At 33.9% G+C, this 23592-nt stretch overlaps 1 protein-coding gene across 3 annotated transcripts in view; it reads right to left on the bottom strand.

The window, feature by feature from the left end:
* Positions 1-23592, bottom strand: part of SPRED1 (sprouty related EVH1 domain containing 1) — a 121178-nt gene that overhangs the window by 10769 nt on the left and 86817 nt on the right. For all 3 annotated transcript variants that reach the window (XM_072808717.1, XM_072808719.1, XM_072808718.1), the window contains exon 5: positions 12563-12715. In XM_072808717.1, the coding sequence (XP_072664818.1) occupies positions 12563-12715 (153 nt within the window). The remainder of the gene's footprint in view (positions 1-12562; positions 12716-23592) is intronic.

Here is a 23592-nt window from a genome sequence, read left to right as displayed (position 1 = left end):
AGGAGATACAGACTTTCTCAGGCAAATAAAAACTGAAGAAATTTGTTGCCAATAGGTCTGCCTTATAAGAAATATTATGAAGTTGTTTAGAGAGAAAGAAAATAATACAGATCAGAAACTCAGACCTTCATAAGAGTAAAGGAATATTAAAGAAAGAATAAAATAATTTTCACAATAAAATTTTATTTTTTCTTATTAATTGAGCTAACAGAATAGCTTATTCAAAAATAATAACAACGTATTCAATCATATATGATAATGTATACATATGTATGTATATATATAAAGTGAAATAAATAACAGCAATGATATAAGAGATGGGAAGAAGGGATTAGGATTATTTTGTTATTATAAAGTAATCCCAAAGCTTGTAAAGTGGTTTAGTGTTCTTTGAAAATGAACACAGATAAGTTTAATATCTTACATACTGCAAACCACAAGGCAACCACACAAAAAAGGTAAAAACAAATATAATTTACATGCTAAAAAAAGGAGAAACTGAAACCATATAAAATGTTGACTTAAACCACTAAAGACAGAAAATAAGTGAAAGGCAAAAATAGAAACAGAGGACAAAGGTGACAAATAGAAAACTGTAAAAAAAAAAAAAAAGGTATTAATTCCACTGTTTCAATAATCACTTTGTTAATGTCCTATAGGTATCAGTTAAAAAATAGAGACTATCAGAGGGAATAAAAAAAGCTAAGACCCAATTACAAAAAAATACTGTAAGTATAAAGACACACATAGAGTAAAAGTAAATGAATGGAGAATACTACACTATACTAACATTAATCAAAAGGAAGCAAATTTAATTCATTTCAGACAAAGCAGACTTCAAAGCAAGGAAAGCTATCGGTCAAAACAAAGGAGCATTATATAATGTTATGAGATTAGTTTTCTAAGAAGACCTAGAAATCCTTAATGGTACATGCTTAAGAACAGAGCATTAAATTACACAAGGCAAAACTTGATAGAACTGCAAGGAGAAATAAATGTACCTATTACCACAGCTGGAGTCTTCAATGCTCCTCTATCGGAAATGGAAAGACCCAAAAGGCATAAAAGCAGTAAGGATCTAACTGAACCCAACACCATCAATCAAGTGAATATTAAGTGAAACCTATAGACTACTTAGCAGCAGTATTTTCTCAAGCTCACATAAACATTAACCAAGAGACCACATTCTGGGCTATAAAACAGACTTTAATAAAATTTAAATGAATAGAAATTATACAATGTTCACTCTTAGACCACAAAGGAATTAAATCAGAAACCAGGGCAGCCCGGGTGGCTCAGCGGTTTAGTGCCGCCTTCCGCCTAGGGCCTGATCCTGGAGACCCGGGATCAAGTCCCACGTCAGGCTCCCTGTATGAAGCCTGCCTCTCCCTCTGCCTGTGTCTCTGCCTCTCTCTGTGTGTCTCTCATGAATAAATAAATAAATATCTTTAAAAATAGATAAACAAACAAACAAATAAATAAAATAAACCAGAAACCAGCAACAGAAGGGTAAGTGAAAATTCCCCAAATATGTGGAGATTAAACAAAATAACAAATTTCCAAATAGCAAGTAGATCAAAGAAGAAATCAAGAGAAATTAAGAAGTATTTCGAACTAAATGGAAATGAAAATTGTGGGATGGAGTGAAGGAAGTGCTTAAGACGGAAATTTATAGCATCAGCTATGTATATACATATTAGAAAAGAAAAAGCTATAAACAATAATCTAAGTTTCCACCTTAGAAAAAAACAGAAAAAGAAGATCAAATCCAAAGCTAGAGTTTCTAGCTAATTCAATAAGAGGAAATAAAAAGCATATAGATTGAAAAGGAAGAAATAAAACTGTCCTTGTTCACAGATGACATAATCATCTATGTGGAAAATCTGAAAGAATTGATAAAATAACTCCAAGAACAGCAATTATAGCAAAGTTGCAGGATACAAGATTTATATAAAAAAGCCAATCACTTTCCTATATACGAACAATAAATACACAGTTTGACATTAAAAACATGATACTATTAAAAAATAAAAAAATAAAAAAATAAAAACATGATACTATTATTCACAGTAGCACTCCCCAAAATGAAATACTTAGGTATACATCTAACAAAATATGTATATAACATCTGTATGAGGAAATCTATAAAATGATAATGAACAAAATAAAAGAAAATCAATGCAGAGATATCTCATGTTCACGGATTGGAAGACTCAATATATCAAGATGTCAGTTCTTCCCAAATTGGCCTATAGATTAAATGCAATCCCAATTAAAACCCTAGCAAGTTATTTTGTGGATATTGACAAACTGATTCTGAAGTTTACAGAAAGGGGTAAAAGACCCAGAATAGCCAACATAACACTGAAGGAGAATTAAAGCTGGAGGACTGACGTTACCTTACTTCCAGGCTGAAGTAATCAAGACAGTGTGGTACAGGCAAAAGAACAAATAGATCAGTGGAACAGAAAGATAACCCTGGTTATGGCAATGACTTTTCGGATACAACACAAAAGGCACAATCCATGAAAGAAAGAACTGATAAGCAGAACTTCATTAAAATTAAGTCTATGTGCTCTGCAAAATACAATGTCAAAATAAGAAGAAGACAAACCACGGACTGGGAGAAAATATTTGTAAAAGATATCTAATAAAGGAATGTTATCCAAAATATACAAAGAATTCTTAAAAAACAATAAATAAACTACCAACTCAATTTAAAAAATGGGCTAAATATCTCAACAGGCACTTCACCAAGAAGATACACAAATGGAAAGTAAAGAAATGAAAAGATGCTACATACCTTAAGTCATCAGGGAAATACAAATTAAAACAATGAGATTTCACTACACAACTAGTAGAATGGCCAATATTCAGAACACTGACAACACCAAATGCTGGGGAGGATGTGGAGAAACAGAACCCTTACTGACTGACTGCTGGTAGGAATTCCAAATGTTACAGCTACTTTGGAAGACAATTTGGTAATTTCTTGTAACACTAAACATATTTTCCCCATATGATCCAACAATTGCACTCCTTGATATTTATCCAAAAGATTCAAAACCTTATGTCCACCCAAAAATCTGTACACCAATGTTTATAGCAGCTCATATTTGATTGCTAAAACTTGGAAGCAACCAAAATGTCCTTCAGTAGGTGATAAAGTGTGGTATACCCAGACAATAGAATATTATTCAGTATTTAAAAAAAAAAAAAAGACGTGGAAGCATTTTACATGCATATTACTAAGGGAAAAAAACAATCTGAAAAGGCGATATACTTTATGATTCCAACAATATGGCTTTCTGATACAGGCAAACTATAAAGGTAATAAAAGGGTAAGTGGTTGCCAGGAATTGTGTTTTTGTGGGGTAGAGAAGAGGTGAATAGGTGGGACACAGAATTTTTAGGGCCATAATGATACCATAATGATGGATATACGTCATGTATTTGTCTGAATCCACAGAATACAAAACACTAAAAGTGAACTCAAATGTAAATTATGGACTGTGGGTGATTATGATGTGTCAAGGTAGGTTCAACAATTTTAACTTTCCACTGGAGATACTTTTCACTTTGGCACTATATATTTACATACACACTCATGTATGTTTGCATTTATGTGGATCTTTGAAAATTTAGTGCTTCCTTACACTTGTTACATTATAGATACGTTTCTGTTTGATACATAGAGCTTTACCTTATTTCTTCTTAATATTCCATTGAATGAATGACTTAATTTATGTAACTAGTCTAATATAGTCTTTCCCCAGCTTTTGCTATTATAAACACAGCTGAACAATATCTTTATACAATAACTTTTAATACACATGTTCAAATATATTTGCATCACAAATTCCTAAAAGTAAAATTGTTGGATTAAAAAGTTTGTATACTTTAATTCAAAAATGAATTTAAATGGATATATCCAACTTGAACCAACTACTTAGTAGTGTCTTAAACAAAAAAGAAGTTTAATAAAAAGTTGAAAAAAATAAAAAAATAAAAAATAAAAATAAATAAAAATAGTTAAGGATTCAAAGAGGTTATTTCATTCCCAGCCTTGTTTCTTACTGTTTTATAATTTTACTTTCATTAGCACTTTAATCACATAGTAGGACCATAAAGAGAACAGAAGCAATCTAATTTTAAGCATGAGGTAGGACTAGAGGATTAATGTAGGATGAAGTACAGTTTCTGGATTATGGTGTTTACTCTCTCTAACCTGTCTTTATTATGCATTCTCCAATGTCTACCTTCTTCTATCTAGTGGGAAAAATTATGAGCTACTATTTCCCAGTTTTCCTTTTAGTTTCAATATATTCAACTCTATTTGATATCCTAAAAAATATATAGTACTAGGCATTATGGGAAGCATGATGTAGAAAAAATGGTTCTTAACCTTACTGACATAAACTTATGTAATTATAACTTAAGGTGGAATATGTAAGAATTCAGGAATTAATGGGAAGAAATCACTGGATTCAATAGTCTGGGATGGTGTCATGAAGAAAATGGGACCTGAAGTAAACACAGAATGAAGTAAGTATTTGGGCAGATTTAAAAAAAAAGGATCTAAAACATGCAACTTGATATATGAAGATGCAGCACAGCTTATCAGTGGGGGAAGTAATTCAATAAATAGTATGAGGACAATTAATTATCTATATGGAAAAAAATAAAACTGGTTCCCTACCACAGAAGAGGAATTAATTTGAAGTGGGTTACAGATAAAACTTTAAAACTTTTAGAAGAGGGAGAAAATCTTTGAGATAAAAATAGGGAGAAATTTGTAGAAACAGCATCAGGAAAAGAAGGGTAAATCAGTTGCATTAAAATTTAGAATTCATCAAAAACACCTTTAAAGAGAGTGAAAAACTACCATTAACTAAGAGATATTGCCTATATATAAAACTCAAAATGGGGAAATATCAATGAAAATTTTATTACTTGGATTGCTTGGGAACAAGGTCATATAGAACACTACATAATGAAAATCATTTTATAAAGGAAAAATCATCTATAATTTTGCAAATGCTCAATAAATATCTTAGTTATAGAACACATGAATCCTATATGCTAATTTGTCTAATTTGTCCAGAGTCTTCTGTACACATCAATGTCAAAAGCCCATTCTTATACACCTGAAGAAACTCTTGCATATGAATAGTTGGAACAAGAAAGTTTGTACTAGCAGTATGTTTAATAACAACAAAAATATGGAAATTACTGAAATATCCACTGGCCAAAGAAGAAGAAATAAATGGTGAAGATACCAAGAAAAGCACAGGAATGCAAAGCAAACAAAATCCAAGGTAATGGTTACCTCTAGAATGAAGGCAAGGGGATAGGACTGGGGGTGCTCCTCTCTTTGTTTGCTGGTTTCTACATATATTGTTTTCTATGTATTAAATATGTCATAAATTTTCTATCAGAAGCTCACTGATACATGTGCCTTTATTTGTCCACAATGAAATGACCTTCAGGAACTTGAAAGTAAGCAAAATCGAGTAAAAGAGACATAATGACTTCTAGGCCTATTAGACCTAACTAATATCTGACTGAGAGCATTAGCATTTTGAAAGAATGTACCTATCCATCAAAAGGATTTAAATAGCCCATGGAAGCACAGAAAATGAGTCAAAGACAAACACAATGCCTACCTAAGCATAACTTGAGGAAAAGCTAGTGTTTTTTTCAGCTAATGTTAGGTAACAATTCTCCATAGGTCTCATTTCTGCACATCTAATGAGGAAAGATGCCTCTGTTTCAGACTATCTATGCAAAGATGGGTATAAAGCGAAACCAATGAAAGATAGTGTCTTTCCTGTTTTCAGTTAGGTTTGTTTAATATCCAATATGACTATGACACTGTGTCTTCCCTGGCAGAAATCAGGCAAACCTTACTATCCTTTATAAAAGACTTTGGGTTCCCTAAGCCCAGGGTTCCAATGCTGCAATGCAAACCAGAGTGTGCAACATCCACCCTGAGCAGCTTAGCACCATCCCCGTGGGACTTGGAAGTTCAGGGGACCAACACAAACATGAACCTCATGCTACTTCATTGTGCTATACAGTAATAATGTCCTTTGTCTCTCATCTACCAGTCTTGTCTTCTGTCAGCATCCATACAATTGGCAGGTTAACCTGTTAGCCAGGATAAAATCTCAGACTGTTCATATTTCTTGACAGTAAGGAAGGAGTCTAGTCCTTTTGGCAAAATTGTTCTTCTGTTGTAGAGAAGAAGGCTCCATCAAGCTACCCAGTCAAAGGCAATTAAACATTCAAAGCACATAAGTACTCTGCTGAGCATATAAGCATGAAGCTAGATTTGGGCAATGATCTACATCTCATAAAAGACCTACTTTATGTAGACAATGTACTAAACAAGTTACCTCTAGTTCTACAATCCACAGGATGGCTTAAATTTTACATTCTAATTTTTACATACCATTTTCTTAAATTTAATTATTTTAATCCATGAAAGATGACTCCAGTCTTAACATCCTGACAAAATATGGTTTCTTTTTTTTTTTTTTTTTTTATGATAGTCACAGAGAGAGAGAGAGAGAGAGAGAGAGAGAGGCAGAGGGAGAAGCAGGCTCCATGCACCGGGAGCCCGATGTGGGATTCGATCCCGGGTCTCCAGGATCGCGCCCTGGGCCAAAGGCAGGCGCCAAACCGCTGTGCCACCCAGGGATCCCTAAAATATGGTTTCTGACCTTCAAATTTAAGGACACGTTCTGTTGTACTATGGGAAATTCACCATGTGAGGCCTATTGGGTGACATCCAAATGGAGAAATTATGCCACTATAACAGGGCTGTGCCAAATACAAGTGTGTATTATTCCTGTTAAGAAATTTCTGTAATTACTTATTAAATTCATAGGTAATATCTACCATAGCTTTAAAGGAGAATACGTGCTATATTCTAATTCCTAATAAACTGAGTTTGCTTATTTTAACATCAGCAAATGTGTGTAATTAAATGTCTAGTTCTACAAACTCATAAAACGTAACTCTTGTTTCTCTATGTCACATCAATCTTGGAGATAAGGAAAATATTGTAAAAAGCCTGGAATTTAGACCCAGAAACCATGTTCAAAATCCCTATGCTAAGAGCTTCCTGCCAAATGTTGTTTATTTCCCGGTTTGCAGTTTTCTAGCATTATTTTGTACTTTTCTTCATGTTGACCACAGACTTCAACCACTCCCACCACTATCATTGCCATTTTGGGAGAAGGGCTCAGTTTCTTCCCTTCAGTCAAAAGAGTAGCTTAAAGTTTATAGGTAGCCAAAAAGGTAGGTCAAATAATTCCCAGGGTCTGGGATCATAAATATTAGTCTATTATAACTTTGTGTTACATTCACGTTTTTTTTTTTTTTAAGATTTTATTTATTTATTCATGCGAGACACAGAGAGAGCGAGGCAAAGACACAGAGGGAGAAGTGGCTCCCTACATGGAGTCTGATGCGGGACTTGCCTGGGATCATGCCCTAAACTGAAAGCAGACACTCAACCACTCAGCCACCCAGGGGTCCGTACATTCACCAAGTTTTTTCTCACTGCTCAAACTATAGGAATCACTTGTCTAGTTCAGGATGTACATATATCCACTCTCTCCTCCACTGGTAAGTTTCTTCTGCCCATCACTCAAGATACTAGAACATATTTTGTATTTAAAAGTGTCAAACTGGGTATCTCTAATCTTAAATATCTTATTTCCTAGGATGTCTAGAGGGTGCTGATCAAATATAACTCCAGATGGATTATTTTGATTCCAAAATCCCTGGAACAGTGTAAGTGAACTATTTTCAGCCTCTATTTTTGCTATTATTTTTTCTCAAAGTAAGACAGGCTTAAAATTACTTTCTTCCTTCTTGTACCAATATTTTAATGTTTTTCTTAAATTTCTTATAATATTTCATAGTAAACTTAGAAAAAAACATGCACAAACTATAGACAATTTCTGTCCCCCAAATGAGGCAGTTTGCCATAGCAGTTGTTGTGAAGATCAATATGAGTTATATAGTGCTTTAAACAGTACTCAGCATATACTAGGGACCAGCTATGATAAGAATTAATAGGCCATACTTATCAGACTTAATGAAATATAAAGCTGCTTGTTTGCCATAAAACGAAATATTTTAATCTGTGCTAGAATACAAAAGGAGGAAAAAGGATGAAGGTAGAAACATTAACATTTGTAAATAATCTCAGAATTCTAATAATTCAGTAAGTATTAATCTAGTGACTTTGTTAAGGTATTTAACGATCCTATGCATGAATTTCTTCAGTGATAAAAACTAAAGATACTGGCTCTGCTAAAATGAAATACTGGAATCAAGAGCAATTAGTGAAGTACCAAAAGACTATAAAAATCTCTTAAATAGTCTTCTTGATTTCCTAAGACAATTACAAAAGTCAGATAAAATTATTAAACATGAAAACACATATAACACTTTAACAACTAATCTGCAAATAATTAAATATGAGAAGGAAAGTCATCTTCCAAAGTAAAACCAGGATGATTCTCAGAAATCTGAGTGTTGCTTTCAGTAAAGTTTTTTTATGTATGCAAAACATCAGGAAAAAATACTAACAGGTCTAAAAAAAAAAAAGTAATAGGTTTCATTATGCCACTTCTACTATGATACTAGAGGGGGAAAAATGTAAAGAGTATCACTATAATTGCAGTTGTACTTTCTGGGGGAACAGAGACCCATGTTTGACAGAACAAATTAAGACAATCAAACACTATCAAAGAAACAAGAGTCTTATCTTCTGAGAAGGAAGAAAAACCCTAGCAATAGATGATATTTGATAAATGGCCAACATGAACATGAAAGGAGCTATAAAATCTGAAGTCGGTGGGGAAAGTAAAATTTCAGTTAAGTAAACAATTAAAAACTATCTGATAAAAAAAAACCTATCTGATCACAAGAAATGTTTAAGATCCATCTTTTACCACCATGAGATAATCATGGCAGTTTATTTAATCATGATACTAGTCATTGAGAATATAAAAGCCTACATGTCGTAACATACAACCTCTGAATATTAGGCAAATCATCCACTGTGCTCTCTGACAGGACTGAGAAGTGGGAGTGGTTTCAGAGGTAACTCTCCCAGTCTTCTCCATCTCAGATAATGGCAACATCACTCATTCAACTGCTTAGACCTCAAACTCAGAAGGCATCCTGGACTCTAATCTTTCTTCAAGACTTTTTTGGTTTTTCCTCCAGAATTTACTCCTTATGTAATCATTTCTCATCATTTCTGTCTAGTCCAAATCACCAAAATCTTTTACCTGGATAAAAACAATAGTCTTCAAAATTGGTATTAATTCCACTTGTGACCATATCCTAACTGTCTATTCTCCGCACAGAAACCATAATGTTTTAAAAATGCAAATGAGACCTTTACTGGAGGTTTAAAAACCTTCCAACTGCTTTTCATTGAAACTAGAAAATGAGTCCAATTCTTCCCAATAGTCTGTCCTATCCAAACCTTATCAAATTCTCTCTTAACTTGTAGTAATATACTACACCTTTACTCACTAAACTGCAGCTCTATCAGCCTGTTTCTCTGAAATACCAAGCTGCTGCTTGGATAACCCGTCCCTCATCCCTGGATTTTCATATGGCTATTATGTTCGTTTTGATATTATTCATATCTCCATATAAAAAGCTCCCCAGAGGATTTTCCCTATCATTTTATTGATCTGTAGAAGTCCCCCTTTATATTCATACTATTCTACTTCCCATTACTTTGTTTCATAGCACTATCACTATCAGAAATATTATTGGTTTAACTTATTTACTGCCTGTCTCCCTTACCAGCATTTCTATCTTTCATGAGGCTAGGGCTCATACCTTTCTTGTTGACAGCTATTCTCAGGGCTTAAAATAGGGCCCAGCACATAGTAAGTGCTCTGACATTTACCACATGCATATATCTCAAATACATATCAATGCATCAATCAGTGATCTGCTTTAGCCCCTAAAATAATACTATGGGAGTAAGTTTTATTATTACTGATATTTACATATGAGGAAACAGGAAGATGGAGAGCATTAGTTTTGTAATTGTAAGTAAATTAAAAGGACGAGATTTAAAACTAGATCTGCCTGCATCTGAAGCCCAAGATCTTACCCACTGTTGGAGACATTTCTGTCCAGGGAATAACTTTTCCCCAATGCCTAGTTTGGGTCTATTAAGCAAACAGACCTTATGCAAAATGGAAAAATAACAAGTTTAGGCAGGAAATATAAAACTCACGGCTTAAATTTACACAAGACAAAAAGAAACATCTCCTTGCTCAAAGGTTGCCATGATTCGCCTTGCCACTCTGCCCATCAGCTGTAATTAGGATTAAACCAGGATTTGGCATTTGACCCAAAGGCAAACCATATACTTGTAAGATAGACTAGAATAAGAATGGCAATGTTGGATGGAGTGTGCATCATTTTATCTCTTCTTTACCTAATTGGCCCATCTTGCAACCTTGGAATGGACAGCCATACAGAATTTATAAATAAACTTGCCCTAAGTTGAGCCAATCACTTCCTTCTTATAAGAATATGGAATTAGTTTGGGACTATAGGGATCTAGGCTGGAATGTCAGTCATGTCAACTAAAGAGCTGAGCCTGACACTCTGATAGTCATAATACATTACTAATCAATGAAGCAACGAAGAACCTAGGCCACAGAGAAAAAGAAGAGAAGGGATATGTAAAGAGAAACAGAGAAAAATGGCCATGCTGAGTTTATATGAATAAGATAGAGGGCAAGGGTGGGAGTAGGGAGAGAAGCTAATGCCTAGCATCTCAATAGCTCTAGCTGTTATTTATTCTAAAATGAATTCTGAGGAATGCCACTGAGTCACTAAAATAAAGTCCATTTCCTTAAGCTACTTTGTTTTTTTGTTTTGTTTTGTTTTTTTAAGATTTATTTATTTATTCATGAGAGACGCACAGGGAGAGAGAGAGAGGCGCAGAGACACAGGCAAAGAGAGAAGCAGGCTCCATGAAGGGAGCCCAACGTGGGACTTGATCCCGGGTCTCCTGGACCACGCCATGGGACAAAGGTGGCACTAAACCGCTGGGCCACCCGGGCTGCCCTCCTTAAGCTACTTTGAATGGATATGTTATTTGTAAAACCAAATGATCCTAAATGCTGAATGATAGGACCAGGAATAAACAGAGTCCAAACATCATTTGCTTCCAAGGTGATGCTGTTAGCATTTATTCATTGTCTCATTCAATAACCAGAGGCTCACTTCATTCAGAAACTTCTGGGTTTCTAAAGTTATCAGGGAACAAATAAAAAGTACAAACAGAAAAATAATAAAGTCAGGAAATGATAAGTGTTATGAAGAAAAATAAAGGAGAATAGGGATATAGAAATAGAAAAGTTGCTATTTTATTTAGAGTGCCCAGGAAAGGCTTCACAGAAGAAGTGACCTTAAATCAGGAGCAAACTCGGTGAAGATCTAGGGGAAAAGTGTTCCAGATAGATGGAAGAGCAAATGCAAAGTAAATTTCTTCCCTAACAAGCTGCATGTTTGAGATCGCTCAAGTTAAAATGAGAATCATTAAATGAGAATCAGGTAGGCTTTAGTCATAGCTATTATGGCCCTGGACATTGATGCATCTTATAAATATCATCTATCAAGAAATATTTTATTTTTTGAGAGAGAGTGTACACATGCACACACGAATATGAGAGAGGAGGGTGAGAGGGAGAAGCAGACTCCCCACTGAACAGGGAGCCCCATGAAGGACTCAATCCCAGGACCCTGGGACCATGAACCAAGCTGAATGCAGTTGCTTAACTGACTGAGCCACGCACGCACCCAAGAAGAATAAATATTTTAAAACATTTTTTAAAAACCACTTTGGTTGGCTTCTGACTTTGTAGACATATACCATAGGGTATGGTTTAAACCACATGAGTTCACAAAGAAAACAACTAAAATGCTTATTTAACAATGAAAGCACTTGTTAATACCACTAAGAGAAATGGAGTCAAGAATGGTCTGACAGATTTGGTAACATTTGTGAATGGCATGAAAATAGAGTTATAGCCTATCATTAAGGTTTCCTTTTGAGATCAAGCTGGAGCAATTAGAAGGTTGAATACCCAAAGGAAACACTTTCACTGAGCGGATTTAGGAGTACATTATTAGTATGTGAGGTGAAGCTACAAGAAACAACTCTATGAAATTTATCAATGTATTTGCCACAGATATATTTGCTTGGGATATTTTTCATAGTATCTCTGATCTGAGAAGTTTCACGTAAAGCTCAGGAAACTTTTGGTTCCTAAGAGACTGAAATGCCTTTTTCTCCCAGATAATGAAAATGTAATATACTTTCTTTTTCACTTTTGTCATCAAAAAATGTGATGTCAAATTTATGGTTTGAGTAAGTCACATTCTCCTTAGATTTTTGTTTATTTTGTCTAATAAAAGGAGATGGTCTTAATGTCCTTCTCTAATACATCCAATTTCTATACATATGAATAACACACTGAAAAGTATTTAATCTTCTCACCTGATTGGCTGGGTTTTGCAAGTAAACTCTTCTGGCATTCAGATCTTCAAAGGCAGAAGGTCTTGAGCTTCTATATGGCTCACTGGTAACAACTGTCTCTTGCTGGAAAAGATGATCTTTCACTAGAGAACTGGAAGTATCCTCTTCAGTTGCCTAAAGGGAATAATCCCCAAAATTCATTAGTTGCCAGAACATAAACAAAAACAAACTAAGATCCTTTCAGTCTAGCAAGTATTTAGCAAATCATTATTTACCACTACCATCACATAAATGGCAATTCCCCAAACTCAAACAATCATGATTAGAGGCCAGGTCAAAATAAAATATTAATAATAAATCAGCTTTATGAGCAAAATGGGCTTCCTAAGAGAAAACTACATAGGAAGAATTAGAAACCTAACTATGGCTCGTGAGAAAGATAATCTAATTAAAATAAAGCTTTAAATTTTAACCAGAAGTGATACACATACACAGAAAATAAAGAAATTATTAGAGAATACAAATCAACTGGAAGTGTTATCTCACAAGTTAAAAAAGTATATACCAAGGACTGTGCTGTGCTTAAGATACAGGGGATCAAAAGAGAAAACAGCAGTCCATGACCTCACTGAATGAAAGATATGGGATATGCCCAATGACAGTCCCTAATGACATGCTTTTTTTAAAGAAATGAGATCATTATTTGCCATTACTTTTCTTATTACCATATAATTATTTGAAAAGATTGTGACAGCCAAATAAAAATGACAGAAATACCTTCACTGGCTTAACCTTAAATAATTGGAGTAATTACAACAGGAGTAATAATCTTAAAGGTATAAACCTTTATGAGCTTTAAAAAAAAATTTTTTTTTTAATTTGGTGCTCCAAAACGGAGCAATAGAATTCACAAAATAGCTAACATATTTTAGTTTATAAATTCACGTTCTAGTCCTTTGCTCTGGAACAAAGTAGGCTTGTGACATTTAATTTCTTTGGAATTGGGGCACCTGGGTGGCTTAGTCAGTTGAGCATCTATCTGCCTTCAGCTTGGGTCATGATCCCCGGGTCCTGGGATGGAGCCACATGTAGGGCTCTCTACTTAGTGAGGAGCCTGCTTCTCCCTCTCCTCCCTGCTCATGCTCTCTCTCTTGCTATCTGTGTCTGTCAGATAAATAAATAAAATCTTTTAAAAAAATAATTTCTTTGGAATTGGTTTTCTCAATTACCAAATACTTTTAATATCTATGCTATTTTATTACATGGATTTTCTTAAGGATTTAGTGAGATGATAATAAATGTGAAAATGCCCTAAAGCAATTAAACCTTTAAAAATATATTTGAGAATGTGTTATCATTGAAAACTAAATATGTTAAACCCAGTTAATTGTTTTTAAGTTAATTTTCATCACAGTTGTCCCTATGTGTTGATAGTTAATGCTAAATTAATTACTGGAAAGAAGTTGGTTAAATACTTATAACCAGCAAACACACTCTTTCAAAATGCATGATCAAAACTAGAAACAGTAAAAATTTCAAGAAATATATTTCCATGTTCTAGACACTTTTGAAAATAAATGACTCAAGTTAATTGTCTAAAATCATAAGCAAACTGAATAAAAGAAAAACATGAGAGGTGGGAAGGTTAACATTTAAGAAATTAACTTCTCTAAATTATGGGTTTATTATAAGTTGGTATATTTGTACTAATAACTTTGGGGTTACCTGAGATACTCAGATTAAAATCTATAAATAAGCATGAATTATTACTGTAGTTGTAGTAGTAGAAGTAACATCAGTAGCAATTACAAAATAATTATAATGGTGACAACCATTTGGATCAGGTTGTTTTTACTGAATTCCAATCTGAGGAGTCATTTAAGATTTGTAAGGTAAGGGCAGCCCTGGTGGCTCAGCGGTTTAGCGCCACCTTCAGCCCAGGGCCTGATCCTGGAGACCCGGGATCGAGTCCCACGTCAGGCTCCCTGCATGGGGCCTGCTTCCCCTCTGCCTGTGTCTTGGCCTCTCTTTCTGTGTCTCTCATGAATAAATAAATAAAATATTAAAAAAAAAAAAAAGATTTGTAAGGTAAAATAAAGCCTACTGAAAAATCCGTATCTGAACAACAAAAACTTGTTACATGACACAAGTATTTTACTCTACTGACTTGGGTTAATTCTACTTATATTCTGTACATTAAGCAAAACTTTTTTTTTTTTTAAAGATTTTTATTTATTCATTCATGAGAGACAGAGAGAGAGACAGAGAGAGAGAGAGAGAGAGGCAGAGCCACAGGCAGAGGGAGAAGCAGATGCCATGGAGGGAGCCTGATGCGGGACTCAATCCCTGGTCTCCAGGATCATGCCCAGGGCTGAAGGCAGTGCTAAACCACTGAGCCACCTGGGCTGCCCGCAAAAACTTATTTTTGGTTAAGAATTCATTTACTTTTTAAAGGCAACTATCAAGAGTGTTATTTCATTATTAAATAAATAAAAATGTGTTTATTGTTTGGGTAACACATGATTTAGCTGGACTTAAAAATGTTTGACAAAATAGCTAGAATTAACCTAACTGCAGTTCATATAAAACAGTAAATTTATAACTATGCACCTAAATGGGTCTCAGCTAATAAATAACAAAAACATCCTTCAGGTGTCTCATATGGTAAAAGCACCCCCCCTCCCCCACCTCAATCTGTTGTAGAGTTTAGAACTTACAATATTGTGAGAAACAAACTAACATTTTTATAGAATCCTAAACTGGGAGAATATTTTCCTACTACTTAATTATACCTCCTTCAGCAGTTTATAAATTTAGATGTATATGACAAAGTTTAAAAAAAAAAAGTGGTGATAAGTAAAATGGCCATTCTTATTCATTCCTAACTCTATATAGACAAGTAAAATCTGGAACAACCATTTATGAAAAGTGATTTTAGTAGAACTATCAAAAACTTTTAAAACAAACACTTTGAAAAATTCTTGAATCTAGCAAAAAAAAAAAAAAGTACTAAATGGAAGAAGCTTTAGGAAAAAGTATTGTTCTCAGAATTACTTTTAAAAGCAAAAATGAAGAAATAACCCAAATGTCCCCAAAATAAGGGAATGGTTACATAAATTATGGTATGCCTACTTTATACTGAGTGGTCATTTGAAATTAGGCTTATGAATAATATCTGCTATCTGGGGAAATGCATAATGTTAAAAAGTCAATATGCAAAATTTTATGTACAGTATTATCATAATCATAAAAAATAAAAATGAAAGGATATAAAGAGGAATGTTAATACCTATGCTTGCTGATGATTATGAGTAATTTTCCAATTTTTCTAGAACTTGCTTACTTTTATGTTGACCACAATTTCTCTTAAAATCTAAGTATATACTTTCTCCCTTGTTTGTGATACAGAATTGTCATATTTTGAAATATATTCTATTAAAATATCCAAGTAATTCAATGAAGGAATTAGTCGTATGCTTTTTGGCTTAAATATATTTTTCCCTGACTCTGTATCTGAAAAAATCAATTAAGACATTCTTCAACCCTTGCCCCAACCCCTTCTGGATTCGTGCAAAATACCCATCGATTAAAAAAAATTATTTTCTAAGCAAGTTCATCTTCTGAGTATCTTTCAAATCCATTTTTTCTCATGCAAGCCCTTACTATCTTTTTTGCGTATCTTATTTCAGTAGGATTTTAACTGATCTCCTGGTTTCCAGCCTTGGGGAAGGCTATTCATGCAAATCTATTTGATTTTTTGCTCAGAACCCTTCTAAGATTTCCAATTATCAAAGCTCTGTTGGGGAATCCTGTACATACAAGATAGGAAAGTAGAAGGGAAGAAAATCAGTATTATCTGAGGAACATCTTCTTCTTTTTTTTTTTAATAATTTTTATTTATTTATGATAGTCACACACAGAGAGAGAGAGAGGCAGAGACACAGGCAGAGGGAGAAGCAGGCTCCATGCACCGGGAGCCCGATGTGGGATTCGATCCCAGGTCTCCAGGATCCGCTGCGCCACCCAGGGATCCTCTAAGGAACATCTTCATAAGAAATGTAATTTACACAAATCTGTAGAAGTGCCCCCCCCCCAAGACAACACTGACATGCAAGATAAAAGTCCAATTTTATTTCATAGAGGGGAAAAAAGGAAATAAATACGTGAAAAGATTGAGCTTCATTTCTAATTAAAGTCATAAAAACATAATGCCAATTTTTTTATATAGACTAGAAAAGATAATACTTCGTGCCAACAAAGACATGGGGAAACAGGAATATTTTTGCACTGCTGGTGGTAGTGCAATTCTTTGAGCAAGTGATTGTATACGTAGATACACACACACACACACACACACACAAATTATGGTAGCACTACTTTAACAAAAAAGAATAGGAAAAAAAAGAAAACATCCTTTGGTTATATCAGCAGAGGGCTGGTTAAAAATTATAAATACATATACACACAAACACACACATATGTATGAATGGTGGAATTCTATACAGCCAATAAAAAGATCTATACACAGCACTCACAACAGCTAAATGAAAGAAAGGTATAGAACTGTCAGTAATGACATGATCTCGTTTGTCTGATAGAATATTTTAAAATTTTTTCAGTACCAGGATAGATAAACACTGATACATATTTGGTATTTCCCTAAAGAAATATTTTCTATAAAGAATTACATATACATAATGACTTAAAGAATGAAAAGAATGTGTATACTTGTTACTCAACTTTAGAAAGAGAATATAACCAATAACATAATGGCTGCTATCTGTTTCTCCATGTTTTCATCCCCTACTTTGATTACCAACAGGAAAACACAATCCTAAAGTTGTTTTTTTTTTTTCATTTTCGTACTCTATGGTTTTACCACACAAGTGTTCTTGCTAAAGAATATTTAGTTGCAGATGCTTCTGAATTTTATTTGACTGATATGATGCTATAAGGGACTTACTTTTGGGGGAGCTAAACTCATTCATGTTGACATGTATAGCAATAGCTCATTCACTGTCACTTCTTGGTAGCAATGATAACTAACACATATTGAGTATCAGATATCGCCCCAAGTACTTTCCATGAGTTAACTCATCTATATCCCCACAGCAACCCTTCAAAGTAGATAGTATTCCCTCTCTACAGACCACATAAAGAAATTAAAGCTCAAAGAGACGATACAGGGGTGCCTAGATGACTCTGTCAGTTAGGTATCTGACTCTTGATTTAAAGTCAGGTCATGATCTCAGGTCCAGAGATTGAGCCCTGCCTCCTGCTGAGCATGGGGCCTGCTTGGTATTCTCTCCCTCTGCCCCACCCCTTGCTGTGTGCACTAGCATATGCATGCAGCTTGCATGCTCTCTCTCCAAAATAAATAAATAAAATCCTTTAAAAAAGGAGAGAGATTAAGTAACTTGCTTAAAATGAAACAATTAAAATTTTCTGCTATTTCAAACAATGATGTTAAGAACATTCTTTTACAGATCTTGCTGTATATATGTACAAGTTTTTTTCTGGTAAATATCCAGGAATAAAAATGGTAAATTACCTACGTTCCAGTTTACATAATAAAAATTAGTTTCCAAGGCAGTTCTAACAATTCACACATCTACATTCTCACCAAACCCAGGCGTTATCACTCTTACGTATCTATCTACTATTTATTTCTACAATAATGGATCAGTCTTACTAAAAATTACATAGTATTTTCTTTCTGCAAACAAGAAATTCTAAGAATGAAGAAAAGAACTAACAAAAGAATGCATAGGTTTGTTATTTTACCATGGCTCCTAATACTATTTCATCCTCAAATATTTTGGTTTCAAAAATATTGATGCACTTGTTTCTTACCATCTTATCACTTTTATTCTTTGTACAGGTCATTTCCTCTGCCCACAATGACTATTTTCAATTTTTCCACAAGAAAAACTCTTTGTAACATCAGCTATAAAATCTCTTAAAAAGTCTTTGTTGATCCACTCCCAACTTAATCATTCCTTCCTCTAAAGTTACTCAAATATACTTGTATCTATCATCCTATATACTAAGTGTTCTTTTCTTTATTTCTACCCACAGTCAGTAATGGGAGACCTTGCCTAGTCTAGAGACATTTTATCTCTAGAATTTATAATTATGCCTATCATACAGTGAATATCTCTATGAATAATCTCTAATATGTAACCATCCACAAGCCAGATCACATTATAATAATATGAAATCTCGGGAGTAAATTTGGCATAACAGGATAAAAAAAATGTAGAAAAAGAACTCCTTAACAAAAAAAACTTCACCCACAAATGAAATAATTTTAATAACTGTAAAAATTCAAATTACACAAAAAAATTGTTCCCATAATCCCAATCCCAAGGAATAACAGCTACTATTATTTGACACAGAGCTTTCCAGACTTCTTCATGCATGTACCTTGGCTCATATCCTATGTACAAATATGATTCCATTTATATTGTAGACATTCTATCTGTGTGATGCTTTTTTTTCACTTCATAATATATCATGGGCCTCTTATCGCATCAACATATAAAGATGTATGTACCTTGTGCTTTGAAATGCTTGCAAAGTTCAGTATTTGTGTGTGTCAACTATTCTCTAAGCAAGACAACTGATGGACTTTTAGATTACTTCCAACCTTTTGTTATATATATTGCAATGCACGTCCTTATACGTATATCTGATGCAGTGGTAATATTATTTCTTCAGGATTAATTCCCATAAACAGAATCCCTGAATAAAGAATATGCATATATTCCCATTATATTACCAAGCTACTTTTATAGGGAGCTTATGTATTATTTGAAAACCACTCAATAATATACGACTGAGGGACCATTTCCTCACATCACTGTTCACACTGGGTTTTACTACTTACTGATCTTTTGCCAATCTAGTAAGAAAAATATTTTGTTATTTTCCAAAAACATTACCTGTACTATTTTCCATATTTAAATTAATAATAACCACAACACGTAAGTTGGATACAAGTAAGTATTCACATTTAGTCAAATTTGAATGTTTTTAACTGAATTACAACCCCTTAAAACTAACCATTACTATGGGAACATGGACATTTTCTAAAGTTGGTTGGTGAGAAATGCCAAAAATCCTTCACAAAAGCAGAAAATTTAACACGATACACACATTTGCATGATCTCCAGCTTTAAAAAAATTATCTATAGCAGTCATATACATTCATATTCAATGTTTTTAGGATTGTGCTGGCATAGGCTTATCTGTATTATCTATATAGTAACCTATGCCAATATTTGATGTACAATGGAAATCTGTTTCACTCTCAGAGGCTAGTGTAATAATTATTCTCCTATGGTTGCTATGAGATTGTTTAGCTTTTTCTTCTTCTAAGACTACTAAAGCAATTTTATGTGTATAGGCAAAAGGATGCTGGGTAAAGCCAATAAAATAATTCCAGCTGTAGCTCTCTATCAGGACATAAGGCTAGATGACAGTTGCATAGAAAACAGAAACAGACTTTGCTTCTCTTCCCACTTTGTCCCCTCTTACTGTGTAATTCTGAGTAGAGACAACTTAGCGTTGTTCTGCAAACCTTTTTAAATACAGGACTCCAACAAATAATTAGGTGTGAAAAAAGTATTACCAGTCTACCTATTGCTCAAGAACTGGACTCTTGTAGTTGTGTATTACAAAACACAGGTTTGAAAATGCATGGCTGGGTTATATCCAACAAGAAGATTTTAGTAATTATATTATTAATTTTAACATGATGAAAGAATTTTAAAATGTTCTTTGATAAGGATGTCTTAAATTTTAGCATTGCATGTTAAAAATGCTACCAAAAGTGCTATTCCTTTGGTATTTAAAATTATATACTCAAATATGCAAACTTGGGAAGCACAGAAAAAAATTATAACTATTCCACAAGCCCAGTAAAATCACCATTAATATTTTGGTACAGCACTCAGTACAACAATTCATTTTAGATTTGAACACAATTATCTTCTATTCTGTTCATTAGATTCCTTTAGTTCATTTGATTAGCTTAAGGGTAAGAACACACTAAACTGCGGGGTTTTTAATCTTGCATTTGTCTATGAGCTTTGTCTAAAAGCATTAATAGCACATATAGAATCTTAGCACAGTAAGCAGTAATGAAACAATATGGAAAGAATGATAAATGTATCAAGATTATGATATCTTACAAAAACAGAAAAAAGTAAACAAGTCCTCCACCCTAGATTAATCAACACACAAACTAAACTACTTTTTCTAATAAAGTTAGCTTGACTAATACCTAATACCAAATGTGGTATTATGTTTTCAGGAATTATTGTCTGTAAATTTGTTTTTTAGTTATGAGGCAGCAGTTACATAGTTCCTAGTAACTATATAAATCTTTACACAGTCCTTTAACTGATAAATCTATTTCTAGGATTCTATCCTAAGGTCACACTTGGAAATACCAACAAAAATTAAGGTTAAGAGTCTGTGGGAAATAAAATAAATGTTCAATAAAACATGAATGGTTAAATAAATTGTTTGGCAACAGTTACACGATTATAATGACTAAATACAAAAACTCTGAAGTTGGACTTTGTGAGTTCAAATTTTAGGATTTATACTACTTACATTCCAATTACTACTATCACTACCGTCAGCAATGCAAATGAACGCCTTTCAAAACACAATCGAGGGGTACCTGGCTGCCTCAGTTGGTGGAGCATGAGACTCTAGATCTTGGGGCTATGAGTTTGAGCCCCACACTGGGTATAGAGACTTAAAAGTAAAATCTTTGGGCAGCCCCAGTGGCGCAGCGGTTTAGCGCTGCCTGAAGCCCAGGGTGTGATCCGGAAGACTCGGGATCGAGTCCCACGTCAGGCTCCCTGCATGGAGCCTGCTTCTCCCTCTGCCTTTGTCTCTGCCTCTCTCTCTCTCTGTGTCTCTCATGAATAAATAAATAAAATCTTTAAAAAAAAAAAAAGTAAAATCTTTAAAACACACACACAATCAATCAAAACAAAGAAGAGACTGATTCTCATGGTACTTAAAAAAAGAAGTATGCATTCGAATACAATACAAAAGAACAAAGAAAAACCTAGGTAGAAGTATCTAAAATATTAATAGTGGTTATTTCTGGGTAGGAATAAATGATTCCTGATTCCTTCTTTACAATTTTCTAACTATCCAAATATTCTACTTGAAGAAGTATTATTAGTCTAAGAGTCAAGAAAAAAATGTAAATAACAAAACATCACACAAAAAGGTTATACAGTTCTTTTGCTCCCTTGTTAGATAATAAAATTCAATCTGAAGTATACTAAGGTTTTGGGAACTCAACCATGAGCAACTACTTAATGTAGGATGGTGATAGTCACAGTAATATAACATCCATTTGCTAGCTAACTAATGCCTATTCACAGGGTGTTGTGGTGGGTCTATTCATTGGGTATCCGACTCTTGATTTTGGCCAGGGTCATGATCTCAGGATTGTGAGACTAAACCCCTAAGATTTTTTTAAATCTTAAAAAAAAAGTGTATATCATAATCTCTTAAATCATTTTGGCTCAGAAATGATACTATCAAATTCTAAAAGAGTAAGTTAGTCAAGTATTTCTCAGTAGCCAAAAGAAAGAAGACAATTTTCACTTCAGATCAATTAAGTGTCATCTTTCTTCTTCCCAAAAACATGAAATCTGAGATCTTTTCTTCTTAGAACCACAAGCCTGTTGAAAGGTGCGTCTTATGGGTTTTGTGACCAATCTAGCATATCTAAACAAAAAGAGCTGTTCTATGGTCGGAGAAGCACTTTAGAAATGTTCTTGTAACAAATATGAGCTAGCATTTAAAAACAAAAACAAAAACAAATCTTAACTGGCTCATTAAAATAGTCAAAGAAAAGAACCAATGAAAACAACATTCATACCTTTTTTTTACAGCTGAGGTTAAAATCCTAAGTGTGAAGGTTTTTCTTTAAAAAACCCTACTTGGGTACCACATAGGTATATGATCATCACTGTACTAAAAACACGAGGGATAAAAGATGAGAAAGATGTGATTTTAAATCCAAATGATGATGTATTTCATATAACCCTTCAAAGACAGATATGAAATAAAAAGGTAGATGTCCTTCTGTTGATTTATGATAAAGACACTCAATTGTTGAAAGCTGAAAGGTGACCAAGGGCAAAGAACTAAATGTCTAGTATAGCTATAGAACAGAAAAGGTGCTCAAGTAATTGTTGAATAAATTAATAAATAAAATGAATGGCACTAAGGTAACTTTTAGAGTTTCCTTAGGCAGTTTTAATTCTGGACATCGGTTCTTTAAAAAACTTTTCAAATAGGAGGTTCAGAAAAATTTATCTCACATATTTGCTAGCATCTCAATATCCCCTACTCCTTTCTTGATATAATTAGGGTTAATATATTATATAATCAGGTCAGACTTTTTTAAACAATAAAGATGACTTTTTTCCTACCTGAATATACTCTTTATTATAGAAGGGCTATAAAAACTAAGATACAACACAATTTTCTATTAAAGACAGAATTCAGCATAAGCTAGAGATCATCTAAAAAACTGAGAATAAATGAGGATTAGGGTTAAAGGAACATGATAGATATTAGCTTTTGTTCTCCTATTTCCTTTCTGTTCATGTATTGGTTAGCTATTCCTGCACAATAAATCACCACAAAATAGCAGCTTCAAAGACCAAACATTTATTATCTCACAGTTTCTGTGAGAAATTTTGAAGCACCTTAGCTGAATAGTTCTGACTCACAGTCCTTCAGAAAGTTGCAGCAAAAGTAATAGCCACAGCTGCAGTTATCCGAAGGCTTGTTTGGAGCTGAAGGAGTTTCTTTCAAGCCTGACCTGTTTCCTTTCTGGCTGCTGAAACAAGGTCTCAGTTCCTCACCAAATGGATCTCTTCACAGAACTGTTCAAGTGTCCTGGCACATAGTAGCAGGCTCCTCACCTGGTGAGTGATCCAAGAGAGTAAAATGGAAGCCACAAATGTTCTTAGGACCTACCCTCATTTCCTTCACATTTTATTTGT

The sequence above is a fragment of the Canis lupus genome, chromosome 32, assembly GCF_048164855.1.
Source record: "Canis lupus baileyi chromosome 32, mCanLup2.hap1, whole genome shotgun sequence".
Taxonomy (NCBI): domain Eukaryota; kingdom Metazoa; phylum Chordata; class Mammalia; order Carnivora; family Canidae; genus Canis; species Canis lupus.
The sequence above is the reverse complement of the archived record's forward strand: the minus strand, read 5'-3'. Positions and strand labels throughout refer to the sequence as shown.